Genomic DNA, 15,525 nt, shown 5'->3' on the forward strand with positions numbered 1-15,525 from the left:
GTTTTCGTACTCTCTCTTTCAAACACCTTTATGACTTAAGACTTACTTACATTCATCTTTAACTCATTCTTCATACATACTTGGTTCATCCCAGACATGAGAGACTGTAGATCTTCAATAATACTGTAGGTTGGGAATAAGCACCGCATCATCAGAATACAACAAGCTACATACTTTTAGATTACTCAAATTCGCACCCAGTCTCTTCTCTTCTTTCAATTCTTGCATACAATTATCAATGCATAGATTGAATAACCATGGTCACATAACCATGGTCACATAACCATGGTCACATAACAATGGTGGCCTTGTTTAACACCTTTTGTATTTATCAAACCAACCCGTAAAACCACTGTTCACCCTAACAAATGCAACACTTTCCTCATACAGAGACGCAATTGCCTGTGTGAGATTTTTTTTCAGCCCATACTTGGACAACACCCTCCATAGATTTTTCCTGTCGACTCGGTCGTATGCTTTTTTTAGATCTACAAAGGCACAGAAAAGTATCTGTTTTTTTTTGCCAGAAACTTCTCAGTGAGCATACGCAATGAGAAGATCTGGTCCATGCACCCCCTTCCACTCATAAAAGCACCTTGCACATATCATATTTTATCCTTTGTTTCCTTTCTTACCTTTTCAAACAAAATTCAACCATATAGCTTGCCAACTGAACTTATAGGCTAATAGTCCTATGTTTCCCACATTCCATAAGTGACCCTTTACCTTTGTATAACGGCATGATCACAGCTTTTATCCAATCTAAAGTCGTGTAACCCTCCTTTAACCCATTACCTCCATGACGATGTCTATAGGCATCAAAAAAATAGATGAAAAATATGATTTTTTTTCACTACGAATAAAGCTAAATTCCACCAAGTTGTTATGCAGCATTTACAGATTGGTATGTTAGCTTTCAATAATTAACATAATTTAATAGATTTGATTAATTATTCTATTTTTAATCATTTTTTTACTAAAGCCCTGAAAATAGACAATTTTGAAATAAATAAAAAAAAATTAAAACAGAAAAAAATAAAACATGTGTGAATCACATATTGTTATCAAAAGGTTAAATGGTTGGCAACACTGTTTCAATATAGTATTTTATGCATAAGATGACCGCTAGATGTCACTGAAATCAGTTGATGCCTGCGCGCAACGTTTGGAGGTTAGCTGTCACAGTGTTTACATACGTTTTTGGTTAACTTGCCGTCAAATAATACAGTTTTGTAGTGTTTTTATGAGTGATTTTTATTAAAATTAATAGATTGTCTACGGTTTTTGTATATTTTTATGAAATATGTCGAAAATACCTACTACTCCGACTCTTATTCGTCGTTATAATACGAAACCGTAGAATCACGATGAAATGAGTTGGAGCGCTCTTTTAGCGATTGTGAAAGTGATGACAATAACGTGCGCGCTGTTGTTGTGATTTCTCCAGAGAACGTCGATGAACAGACGGACGAAGAGCATATTGACGATGATTTGATGGCATTTAACGAAGATGCGGAGGTGGATAACATATTGCCGGCACATTCGTTATCGAGCGCAACATCGAAATTGAGAAAATTGATGAGTCATGCCATGACGAGCATGAACCAGATGATTTCGCTAATGAGGAATCAGCCTTCGACATCATCTGGTGCGAGTCGTAACAAACACCTTGCGAATATCTATTTCAAATGCACCACCAGCCAAAAAATCAAAACTACAGTACAAAAAGAAGTCTCACTATAAACAAAAGTGGTCTAAGGCATTGAAAAGAAACACCAGCCATATCTGTTGTGTTTCTGAACCTTGCACAAAAACTTTCCATCGACGAGCAAATGGTGCCATATTTCGGTCAACATTCTTGCAAGATGTACATTTAGAATAAGCCAATCAAATTTGGCTACAATATTTGGTGGCTTGCTTCCTCCGAAGGCTACCTGTTCCAAGCAATGCCGTATAGTGGAGCATCTGATACATACGACCCCGAATTAGGTCAGGGATCATCCGTCGTACTGTCTATGATGGAATATATAGAGTTCCCCGCACGCCATGAGCTTTTTATGGACAATTTCCTCACATCTCACCATTTGATGTGTATCCTGAAGGATAAGAGAATGTGTGCTACTGGCACATGTAAACCAGTTCGCTTCCCTAACCTTGAAGCTTCAGGAAAGTTGACAGGAAATCAATTGCCTAAAGGTAACATTTTTTTAATATTTATTTCCCTTGCGCATAGCGTTCATTTACTTAGCCAAAGTGTACCTCTCACCGCTTTTATGATTACAGGTAAATTTGATGCGGTGGTAGACGTAGAAAACCAAATCCTCGTATGCCGTTGGCTGGACAACCGTGAAGTAACAGTTAACAATGATCGAATGGAGCCAGTAAGTCAAGTGCAGCGTTGGCAGAAATCGAAGAAAGACAAAAAAGGCAAAGTTTTGGAGGAAGCATCCAGCTTTCAATCCAGCAATCTATCGATGCCGGGCCTGCAACCGCGCCCTTCATTTTGACTGCTTCGAACGGTATCACTTAGAGAATAATTTGGTTAGATTTGGTTAGTTTTCCTCATTCTAGAAGGTTTTTTCTAATATTGAATTTTTTGTTATTTTGCGTATTTTCCATTAATAAATTGTATTTTCATTGAATTATAAACAATGGCAATTATTTTTTTTAAATTATCAATATAAATCATACAGTTTACTGCATTTTACCCATAATTGACGTAAATTTTGCTTAGGGGGGTTACCTCCAAGCGTTGCGTTTAGGCAACAATTTTCTACAACTGTTCCATTCTTCATACATTTAATCAATCTTTTTATCTCATCCATACTGATTTCGGTAACATTCACCCCATCAATATTCATATCTGATTCGCCACTGGAATCACTGTCAATCGGGTTACTTTCGAAGACTTCCCCAAATACTTCATGCATCTCTCTTTTATTTCTTCTTCATTCGTCAACATTTTTCCTTCTATCGATTTTATAACTTTCATGCTTCCGTTTTCTGGACCACTCCGGGACCATTTGACTTACTTCCAAAACATTTTAATGTTTTCTTGGAAGTTGTCTGTCATTTTGATTCCCTCTTCCTTTTCCAGGCGTTTCTTTCGTTATTTCACTACAACTCTTACACTCTTCTTGCATCCTTTTTAAACATATTTTGCACGATCCCTCTCTTCACCAGAAGCACTGCCAGTTTTATTAAGATCATATTTAGATACTCTTAGATGAATATATACAATATAAAGATGCTTTCAATTATTAAATTATTATTTTTATTCCTCTACTTTCTTCCTGTAGTTAAATGCAAAAAGGTTTTCCTTTAATTATGCAGATGTGCAAATGAAGCACGTTTTGGGCATATACAATATTATCACATCATAAAGATTATTTGTATGATCGCTAGAGCGCGAGAGCTATAAAAAATGCATAAGTTTATGACATCAAACAAACGAGTGGTATGTCTGAGAAATTTATATATTAAGGCGATGCACTACGTCGTGTAATATTTTAAATTGAGCTGCTATCAATAACAACCCTTACGTAAATGGCGATAAGGTTTAAATTCCCGCTTAACATCATCCGCCTGTTTTGATTTATGCAAGAAAAAAACATGGCCGAAAAGTGCTTTTTATTTTATTTTGTGGATGTTCAGGCATAAATATTTTTTTTTTTTCCGATCATTTTATAAATAACTTAATTTCCCACATTATACAATAAAATCATAACCAAAAATGGGTTCGTAAGTAGGAGATTTTGAACTTTAAAGCAGTTTTCATAGGCCTTTACATTATTTTTTTCTGGGCTTATAAAAAGACTTATCTAAAAAATACTCGATTATTTCAAAGGCCAAGATGTATTCTACTCGCAGTATTTAATTAAAGCATCTGAAACATTTCTAGGCGACCAAATTTTCAAACCAAAAACACATGATTTTGCATTACTACGTATGGCATCGCCTTAAACCGTAAAATGGGTAAAATGGAGCTAGTGGTAGGCGGTCGGATCTAGAATTATCAGTGAGCTGGAGTGGGAAGATTGAATAATTCTATATTCAAGCTATTTGTTATTGTTGGAATAAAAAGAATACAAAAGATGCAGCTCTGTCTCTCTGTCAAATCTCACTTCTCTGAAACACGTGCTGGTAATAACTGCAACGTTAAATATCGCTGCTCCATTCTTGTTCACAGAAATAAAACACCCTGATATTAACACAATTGAACGCAAATTTCGAGAATTCAAACTTTCCTGGAATCAGAAGAAGGAAGAAGAATTTTACAAATCATTTTGTGTAGTGCACAAAGAGTTTTAGGTCGTGAAAGACATGTCATAAATCATTAGAACTGCCATGTCAAATATTTTCTATTTATTTTATTAAAGTACTCTTGTATTTTTCGTTGTCACGATTAGTTGAGATAAATTTAGCTCTTTTAAAATGTCATACGTTAAGTTAGTTTAAAAAAAACTATTTTTTTACAAAAAAAAGTAACCTTTTTTTCTGTTGAACATTCAACGAAATACCGACTAAAAATAAGCTATAAGTAAAAAAAGTCCAGAGGAAGTATGTATGGTTGATTGGTGTATGTTTTCTTGCTACTAAAAAATAAGAAATATTTCTATCGAAGGAAGCAAACACTTTGTGATCTGACATTATATATCAAATGAAAAATACACTTTGTAAAACACCACTTTTATTTTGAATTAATATTAACAGCCAACCAGGTTTCGCTTAGCTCAAGCTTCATCAGGGCTTATTATATCAACTAAAGTTATTTTCATACAGACACATATATATAGAAGAAAATAAAACAATGAGTGAAAGAGATAGAAATAAAATACAGAAGTGAAAGAGATAGAAATAAAAGAGCAGACACCTTATTAGTGCTAGAACGAGAAAGGATGTATACTGATTACAGGATGGGTAGGAAGGGAGGGGGAAGGGAGGAAACAGTTTTATCAGAGGTTAACGGAATAAATTAAATATTGGACTATTAGTTAAATTGATTTGATTGTTGAGAAATAAAGCCCGCATTTTATACTAATAATAACTTAGGTAAATACTTAATTAACACTAAAGATATTTATGATAAACTTAGCCACTCGGGCATATATAAACTTAATTGTAATGATTGTTCTGCTTTTTATATCGGAAAAACGGCCCGGAACGTAAACATAAGAATAAAAGAACACCTGAGGTGTTTAAATAATAATGCTTTTTCAGAATTCGCGAATCATCTACTAGAAACTAACCATTCATTTGATAAAACCTCTGGGACTACAATATTACATAAAAATGGAATTGGAATTAGGTTAAACAATTTAGAAGCCCTCGAAATTAAAAAAGCCGTCAATAATAAATCAAATATAATCAACATCCCCCAATTGGGGATGCCATAGTCTCACTGGCTCCAGACGGGAGCAGTTGGGACTCTTGTGAAGTATTCACTATAAGTATTCTACTCGCAGTATTTAATTAAAGCATCTGAAACATTTCTAGGCGACCAAATTTTCAAACCAAAAACACATGATTTTGCATTACTACGTATGGCATCGCCTTAAACCGTAAAATGGGTAAAATGGAGCTAGTGGTAGGCGGTCGGATCTAGAATTATCAGTGAGCTGGAGTGGGAAGATTAAATAATTCTATATTCAAGCTATTTGTTATTGTTGGAATAAAAAGAATACAAAAGATGCAGCTCTGTCTCTCTGTCAAATCTCTCTTCTCTGAAACACGTGCTGGTCATAACGGTAACCTTTTTTTCTGTTGAACATTCAACGAAATACCGACTAAAAATAAGCTATAAGTAAAAAAAAGTCCAGAGGAAGTATGTATGGTTGATTGGTGTATGTTTTCTTGCTACTAAAAAATAAGAAATATTTCTCTTAATTTTTTTATTCCAATATTAATACTTTTTATATTATCTCATAAATTGTAATATTCAGCATAAGTTTATATTTTACAAAGTGGCAGAAAGCATTTAAAGTTTAGAATGTCCCTTTTTGGAGAAGCCAATCTCTTCCAAGGACGATATTGTTCATTTATCTACACAATATGAATACGATACATTGTATGTAGATCGATACTAATTTTAACAAGTACATAATAACACAACAGTCAACATAGCACAACAAGTGGTAATTCCTTGCTAATTACCTTTTATATAGTGTAGAAATCTTGATATATGATTTGAGTTTCTACGGTGATTTTAAAAGCAAGTTTTCAACCTCAGCGAACTCAGCGCCCGGCGTTGCCCGACAAAAACAGTAAAACTTATCCTAGCACTTGTCTTTGTTTTTACCGTATATTTCAAAAAATAGAAAAAAATGTTCAGACACTTTTGAAAAAAAAAGTAAATTTTGCTTCAATTTGTGTATGAAATGACTTTGCGTGTACCTTCCTGAGATATATTTACCATTGGTAGGGTAGATGCGTGAGCAGAAGTTATTTCTTGGTAATATGACTGACCAGTCAATCAAGCGAAATTCCTTGCAAAATCTCAATACAGTTGCCACAGTGGCGTAAAAACCAAGTTTTCAGCAAAATTCAGGCTCTTGTTTTCGTTACTGCCGTATAATTAAAAAAAATAAACGACCGTCCAAAAAGTCATTCCATATTTTTATGAGAGTAGAGTAAATTTGCTACAATTTAAGCACGAGATGATTTATATATGGACGACGATAATTAATACAAATTTTATGTCTGAAAAAATTGTGCTCAAATTTTAGCAAAATTACATTCCTTTCAAAAACATTTGAATTCTTATTCCAAATTTTTTTCAAACAACAGGCTTTTTTTAAAACATACAGCACAAAAGAAAATAAGGGAATGAAAATAAGAAAATGTTGATGTTGTTTCCGGGCGCGGGGGCGGGTTGAGGTCGAAAACTTGGTTTTTACATCACCGTGGCAACCCAATTTAGATTTTGTTAAGAAAGTTGCTGACTTGACTGAAATTGACAGGTACAATCTGCTCACATATCTATCCCACCCATGTCCAATATATTTTACAAGGCCATTTTACATCTTAAGCTGAAATTATTGACAATCATTTTTACTCAAGATCGTAATGACGTTTACCTACACACTATAATTTAGGAGATATTTAACAGAAACATGTGAAAAAAACGTTATTCATTGGCCTGGATAACATTTTCATATTTATTAAAAAAAAATGCCGCTTTACACAAAGTTGTATCTCGGAAACTGCCATACCTATATGTTTTACACAAAGTTGTATATCGGAAACTGCCATACATATATTATGATTTATAAAAAGTTGTTTCTCAGTTATATCTACATATTGTATATCTTATTTTATGTAATAGTAGCAAATGAACATTTTTCGACAAACGTTTATTTTTTTAAATATACGGCAAAAACAAAAACAAGAGCTTAAATTTAGCTGTTTTGCCAGATAACGCCAGGCGCGGTGGTGAAAACTCCGTTTTAAAATCACTGTGGCAGTTTAATATAAAAATTCAAAGTACCCAACCTTTTGCAAGAAATGTGCACTATAGATACATAAAATAATAGGAATAATAACATAACGATTTTTGTACAAAATATGTAAAGAACAAAATAAACAATACCTATCTACATTCTGGATCTTTCGACCTTCAAAATGAAAGTCTGCATTGGTGACTAATTATTGTGTATGTGACTTTACCTGAGGTGGTATTCCTTGAAATGCCGCTTCCAAGGCGGCGGGGCACTTGAAGATGTGTCTGCAAACGCCAGGCTGAATAGTTACAGCCATCACACACAGGTCTCCTGCAACATACAACCAGAACGAAGTGAGAGAAAGGAGAAGTGGAAGGACAGAAGGAAAGGAATAAAAATAACGTTTTTTTTTAAATTTGAAAAGCGACTTAAAATAACAATCAATCGAAATCAATTTATGTTTTTTTTGAGGAAAAGAGTCGATACATCTAGAATTCGATTTAAAATTACTAATTTTCGACTTTGTCTGGTAATAGGGCTCCCTTCAAGGGTAAGGGTTCAAAAAGAAGAAAAAGATTTTTTGTTTTTAATGAGTTTTATTAATACACAATGTACATTTGTTACGTATAAATTTTTATAAAATTAGCGACCGGTTTCGACACGTCCGTGTCATTAACTAGCTATTTTAAAACTAAATTTTTAAGTGCAGAAATATGGGGTTTTATTTAGTTTGGTTCTTTGGTGGGAGGGGATTTGAGGGAGGGGGAGGGGGTTGAGAGGGAAGTGGAGGGAGGAGTCAAAATAACGGGGAACATTGTCAATAGAGGTGATTTGCAAGGTGCTATTATTTTATTTACTATATTAATGCTTGAATTAATTTTTTTTTTTTTGTTGATTTCTAATGTTTCTAATGCGCACAAATTAAAATATTTATTAACGTTAGAATGTTTAAACTTAGTTTTATCCCGGTTGAAGCTATGGCCTGTCTCTATCAAATGATTAGCGAACTCGGAGAAATTATTATTTTTTTTAAACATAGTTCGTGTTCCCTAATTCTGGTTTTGAAATTTCTTGTAGTCATACCTACATACTGGGAGTTACAATCATTACACTCTAAAGTGTATATCCCATTTTTATCTAATTTATTTGAAACATCCTTGTTATTAATTAAGTTTTTTATTTTAGAATTGGTGTAAAAAGCTGTCGAAATATTAACTGGTAACATGCGGGATATTTTTAAGGACAAGTCGCCTGTATAAAGAAGTTTTTTAAATATTAGATTTTTACTAGATTTAGTGTTATTATCACCACTATAAATGTACTTTTTAGAAAATATTTTGGTTTGTTTCTTATTAACTAAACGATTAATTATGTCAGGTTTATATCCGTTGTTTATAGCTATTTGTTTTATAATGTTAATTTCATTATTGAAATTCTCAATATTTAAAGGGACATTAATGGCTCGATGTATCATTGAGTTGAAGGAGGCGAGTTTATGGGACAAAGGATGATTTGAAGTAGAAGGTATAACACAGTCAGTGTGTGTAGGTTTTCTATAGATGTTAAAAACACACTTATTATTATCTAAACTGATGTTTAAGTCTAAAAAATTTTTTTAGACTTAAACTTTATTTTTTATTTATTATTTTTTTCCCTTTTAGCTAATGTATTTGTTTGGTATAGATATGTTGATGACATTTTTGTAATTTGGACAGGTAGCAACAGACAATTAGACAATTTTCTCACTTTTATTAATAACATTCACCAAAATATAAAATTTACACTGGAACATAACGATAATAACAATTTAAATTTTTTAGACTTAAACATCAGTTTAGATAATAATAAGTGTGTTTTTAACATCTATAAAAAACCTACACACACTGACTGTGTTATACCTTCTACTTCAAATCATCCTTTGTCCCATAAACTCGCCTCCTTCAACTCAATGATACATCGAGCCATTAATGTCCCTTTAAATATTGAGAATTTCAATAATGAAATTAACATTATAAAACAAATAGCTATAAACAACGGATATAAACCTGACATAATTAATCGTTTAGTTAATAAGAAACAAACCAAAATATTTTCTAAAAAGTACATTTATAGTGGTGATAATAACACTAAATCTAGTAAAAATCTAATATTTAAAAAACTTCTTTATACAGGCGACTTGTCCTTAAAAATATCCCGCATGTTACCAGTTAATATTTCGACAGCTTTTTACACCAATTCTAAAATAAAAAACTTAATTAATAACAAGGATGTTTCAAATAAATTAGATAAAAATGGGATATACACTTTAGAGTGTAATGATTGTAACTCCCAGTATGTAGGTATGACTACAAGAAATTTCAAAACCAGAATTAGGGAACACGAACTATGTTTAAAAAAAAAATAATAATTTCTCCGAGTTCGCTAATCATTTGATAGAGACAGGCCATAGCTTCAACCGGGATAAAACTAAGTTTAAACATTCTAACGTTAATAAATATTTTAATTTGTGCGCATTAGAAACATTAGAAATCAACAAAAAAATTAATTCAAGCATTAATATAGTAAATAAAATAATAGCACCTTGCAAATCACCTCTATTGACAATGTTCCCCGTTATTTTGACTCCTCCCTCCACTTCCCTCTCAACCCCCTCCCCCTCCCTCAAATCCCCTCCCACCAAAGAACCAAACTAAATAAAACCCCATATTTCTGCACTTAAAAATTTAGTTTTAAAATAGCTAGTTAATGACACGGACGTGTCGAAACCGGTCGCTAATTTTATAAAAATTTATACGTAACAAATGTACATTGTGTATTAATAAAACTCATTAAAAACAAAAAATGTCTAGAAATTGTTACATAGTGAATGCCAAAGAAATACAAAAAAAAAAAGAAAAAGATTGTTTGAAAGGGAGATATGTGAATACGAATGTTAGAGGGAGATATGGAGATATGTGAATACTAATGTTAGAGGGAGATATGGAGATATGTGAATACGAATGTTAGAGGGAGATATGGAGATATGTGAATACGAATGTTAGAGGGAGATATGGAGATATGTGAATACTAATGTTAGAGGGAGATATGGAGATATGTGAATACGAATGTTAGAGGGAGATATGGAGATATGTGAATACGAATGTTAGAGGGAGCGTCATCCCATTTTAACGACCAAAATCCTGAATTTGCGTCTAGATGCGGAAAATAAGCAGTTCCTATAAGTTTAGATCTAATTTCATCAACGTTTTAATGGAAAATTCTCTCTCATTATGCAATTATTTAGTTTTCTATGATCTAGACATTCATATTAGAGGTAATCTTATTTGGTTGGTCAGAGGGAGAAAACATATGTCGGGAAAGCAGAATCTCGCTGGCAACAGTTTGTAACATTTAGGATTTAGCAGATATCAATGCGTGGATTTTGTATAGAGATCAGTGGCGCACCACAATAATATACATTTATAGAAGAGTTTCCAAGAAGACAAAGAGAAGCATTGTGTAATGGTATGTAATTACTTCAACTGGTGACTTTATTGGTACTGCCTCAAGCACTCTACATTATAAGAGTTAATGAGTAAATCATGACAAACCTTCCTCTCACAAATATTAAGGTCTGCACCTCGCGGCAGGAACAGTACAGAAACGGACTACGCCTCGCGAGGATCACAGAAGTGTGTCAAATATTTAAGTGTATCACAAGTCTTTAGATTGCACCTCACGAAGGAAAAACAATAGGAAACGGACAGCTTCTTGATAGGATTAAAATAATTCATCCGTGCTAATATTTTTCAACGGTCGTTTTAAATGAAAAAATTGAGATGCTTATTCAAAATCAAATTATATATGAAAAACTTTGCGCAAAGTGGTACAGTAGAACCCCGTGAATTCGAACCCCGATAATTCTAAAAAACGCGTAATTCGAAATTTTCGCCAAAAAAATTTCGGCAGAAATTTTTTTTCGTACAAAATGGTTTTTTATTTTGAAATTCGATAATTCGTAATTCGAAATTTATTTTTGTCCGCGCACGAAAATTTGTTGGTGTAATTCGAAAAAATTTGATTTTTGCGAAAATAAATCATAATATTTCGTAAATCTGAATAAGTCAGCCATGGCGGTAAAACGCCGAAAAATGTATTTTTACATCTTCCTAATTAGTATTATTATTTTGTAAATCTGAATCGATTTACACTGGAATGTCGAGTTTGAAGGGCCAGAAAATACGTTTTATGTCGTAGTTTTACGAGTTTACACCAAATATCTGAATTTTCGCGACGAAACTCGGCCGCGTAATTTCGATTTACGCGTAAATGTATCGTATATTTCCGAATTTATTTCGAATATTTGAATTTCAAATGGCCCGCCGCGACGGAAATCGGCCGCGAAATCTCAATTTACGCGGAAACGTATCGTATTTTTACTAACTTTGCTTCGAATATCAGAGTTAAAAAATACGGCGCCACAGAAATCTGCCGAAAAATTTTGATTCACGCCGAAATATGACATATTTTTACGAATTTACTTCAAATATCTGAACTTAAAAGGCCGGCCGCGACGAAAAACTCCCGATAAAATTAGATTTACGCGGAAATATATCATATTTTTACGAATTTACATTAAATATCTGGATTTTAAGAGTCGGCTGCGACGGAAATCCGCCGCGAATTCTCGATTTACGTGGAAATGTATAGCATTTTTACGAATTTATTGCGAATATCTGAATTTAAAGGGCCGGCCGCTACGGCAATTGGCCGCGAAAATATAGAAATAATTGGTATTAATACGAATTTACTCCTAAAATACCACCCGGATTTGAAGAGGCGGCCGAGAAAATCGATTTTCGGCGAATTTTTATTTTCATAAAATTTCGAATTACGTGGGAATTCGTTAATTATAAATTTTATTTTTGATGTCGCGTGGATTTCGAATTAACGAGGTTCTACTGTATAACTATTTATGTTTTTTTGTATTTTATGCGGAAATTTCATTGGTTCATGCAACCATGTATTATGTCTTTATTTTGATAAAATATGTGTTCGTTTTTTCCCTAATAAACTAAAATCAAAATGTCGACATTTTTCGAGAAAACTGAAAAACGATGATTACAATAATATGTTATCAGTTGGGACTATTGTGCGGTATTCAAAAAATAACGAAATATTTAGGTCACTAATTAAGTAACCAATTTTTTTGAAATTGGTTTTCACTCATACCTACAGAGAATTTAAAATTTTTAAACAATAATTATGCATCGCATATTTCAATTCTGTAAACTTGGCCGCAACAAGATAAAATCCTGTGTGCGTGATTGTAGGAAAATGAACACAAAAATTGATTTACATTTTTCAATTGACTGTTGAATTAGGAAGTGACCATTGCAGACAACTCCACAAAATAACAAAGTTCCAGTCACCTATCATCCAATACTCCTTACATAATATTATAAATCCTACCAGATTGGATTTACGTAACAATATTTGTGAAGTAAAAAAGTAAATTGAGTTAAAAACATACACGAAAAAACTTTTTTTAATTTAAAACGTATTGATTAAAAAAAATACTAAAGACTTTTTATTTAACAAACAGCATTAAATTTGTCGAAATGACAGATTTTAGTAAGAAAAATTAAAATTCAATAAATGTCGGTAAATCTATTGTTTAGTGTTGTAAGTATTTGTGTCGAATTGATTTTTTTGTAAAAAATGTATTAATAAACCTCTTTTTAAAAACTATTGACTTGAAATACAATTAATCAGTCTAATTTATTAAACTGCATTTGAATGTTGGTACTAGGTACCCATAAATAAAAAACACATTATATTCTATTTATTGTTATCAAGTTTAATTTTCAGAACTCTATTTTAATTTGAATTTTTTCTTTAATCTACTCAATAAACAATAGTTTTATTTAATTCATTTGAAAAAATGCTTATTTATAAATGTTCTGTGTAATTATTAATCAGCGTGACAGATGTTTCGCCTTTCAAAGGCATTATCAATCAGTTTGAATATATAAAAGAAAAGCTAGAAAAAACAATTATTCAGAATTCATATTGAAAATTTAAAGTGGGTATGTTTATAAAGTATGAAAATATTATTATAATTCTTACCTTGCCGCTGTCCCGAAACTAAAGATGTAATTACTAACACAGTGAACGCGATTTCTGATAAGAAACTCATTTTGAAAAATACTTTGAAGTGAAGTTATTTTTAAAACCGTACTTTATAATGTACCACACTCTACGATGTTACATCTACAATGAATGGAAACAGCCAAGCAGTCATATTTATAAAGTTTTTTATCTGTACACTCAGAGTATGAAAGAGACAACGAATTATTCCTATCGTAACGCCAGTTATTTTTTCGCAAACAGAAAGCAATTTCAAATTATTTAAGGAATTAATTTCCCTGTCTTCTTTGGGTATGCTGTCTAGAGGGACTTTTTAACGATAAAAAAATGTTTGTGGTATATGAGAGATCTGTCAACGATGATCGTTCTTGTTGGAAAATATAAACGGAAGGAAAAGTAATGACAATATAATAAATTGATTCCACATATATTTTATAACAGCATAACGGAATTAATAATATTAGTATTCGAATACGGACGGAAGGCAACAACGTTACAAATGTTAAACTTAATGAAGCCGAATAAAGCTTATTAAAGCAAATGAAATAGTTCACCAAAGCAAAAGAATGCCATTTGGAAAACCTTTACAGTTTTGATTACTCAATTCCAGTTTGAGGACATAATCTATTGCATAGGTGTAAATAATCAATTCATTTATACGCAGTGGAAAGTTTAAAAAACACATGGAAAATGTGAATGGTGTTCAATAATATTTGCTTAATTTTGCCGGAATGGCAAATCTTTTAAGATGTCAAACTTTAAAGAATTGCTGTCATTCATGTTAGAAAACAAAGGATCTGCTTACTTTACACTTTATGGATCTGGTGTTTTTTAACCATTAGCACTAATGGAAAATAATAGATTTTAGTTAGGTAAATTATCAGTCGGTATCCAAAGGCACACAAACTAACCCAAACAATATACATTTAGTTTATACATTGTCTCATCCAACATACTGCGTCTTCTGTTATCTCCACTTTTGACATGACCTGAATCGAGTAACTACATATTTGATTGTGTCATTTATTACTGTTTCTTCTACCAGTTCAATCAATATGTATTTATAACCTTACAATAGGTTTTGTATTTTATTTTGTCTAAATTAGAGAAATTGTGTTGATTTTCTGCAAAAAAAACTCAAAACAAAACGCTAAAATAATGTATTAAAGTCAGTACAACCATATGAAAGTAAAATTTGATTCAATATTCATCAATTAATGATGTACCTAAACTACCTTTTTAAAAATTAGGATTTAAAGTTTTTCTGGTTGCCCACAGGTCCGCCGTAAGCTTGCGAACAGGGCATGCACTGCACACGGGCGGCACTTTCAGGGGGCGGCAAATACACTGAACTCGGAATGTTCTAAATCGTTATCATTAATCATTCCAGCATTACAATTGTAATTGGATTTAGTGCATGCATTGTTTAGCAAACAATTTGTCCATAGTTATCGTTGAAATTGTCAATAAAGAAGTTTTCTTTTCGGTAGATCCCGAATTTTTTACCGAAATGTAGCCATATCAACGTACCAAATTTTAGTTTTGGGTCAACCCTCATTAGCCCTCCCCCCACCTCATTACACCCCTCCTAACTTATGACATGCTTCCCCCAAGAAAACTATCCCAAATAAACACTATTCAAGTGGCACAGAAATATGGAGATATCTTTTGAAACAAACCATAAGTTATTTTAAAATGTATTTGACTTGGCAAGAACTTGTATTACCTAGACAATCTAGGTATTGTATTAAAATTTGCAGTGTTATTGACAAAAAAATTGGTCAAAATATGTAATGGCTTCTCGTAGATATGGGCCTGGTATATAACCCCTTAAGGCTTCTCGTGGATATGCGCCTGGTAAATAACTTTTTCGGGTTTCTTGTGGATTTGGGCCTGATGTGTTACTTGATTTGACTGATTAAATTACTATCTTCATAATTATACACACTTTTATAAA

General features: G+C 32.5%; 1 protein-coding gene across 2 annotated transcripts in view; it reads right to left on the reverse strand.

Moving 5' to 3' along the window:
* LOC149414116 (serine protease snk-like) overlaps positions 1-13,687 on the reverse strand; it is a 623,520-nt gene extending 609,833 nt beyond the window's left edge. For both annotated transcript variants that reach the window (XM_089644054.1, XM_089644053.1), the window contains exons 1-2: positions 13,548-13,687; positions 7,666-7,769 (exon numbers count right to left, since the gene is read on the reverse strand). In XM_089644054.1, coding sequence (XP_089500180.1) covers positions 7,666-7,769; positions 13,548-13,617 — 174 coding nt within the window. In that variant the 5' untranslated portion in view covers positions 13,618-13,687. The remainder of the gene's footprint in view (positions 1-7,665; positions 7,770-13,547) is intronic.
* Between the last annotated feature and the right edge of the window lie 1,838 nt (positions 13,688-15,525).

The sequence above is a fragment of the Hesperophylax consimilis genome, chromosome 20 (genome assembly GCF_061612785.1).
Source record: "Hesperophylax consimilis isolate HC1 chromosome 20, BYU_Hcon_1.0, whole genome shotgun sequence".
NCBI lineage: Eukaryota > Metazoa > Arthropoda > Insecta > Trichoptera > Limnephilidae > Hesperophylax > Hesperophylax consimilis.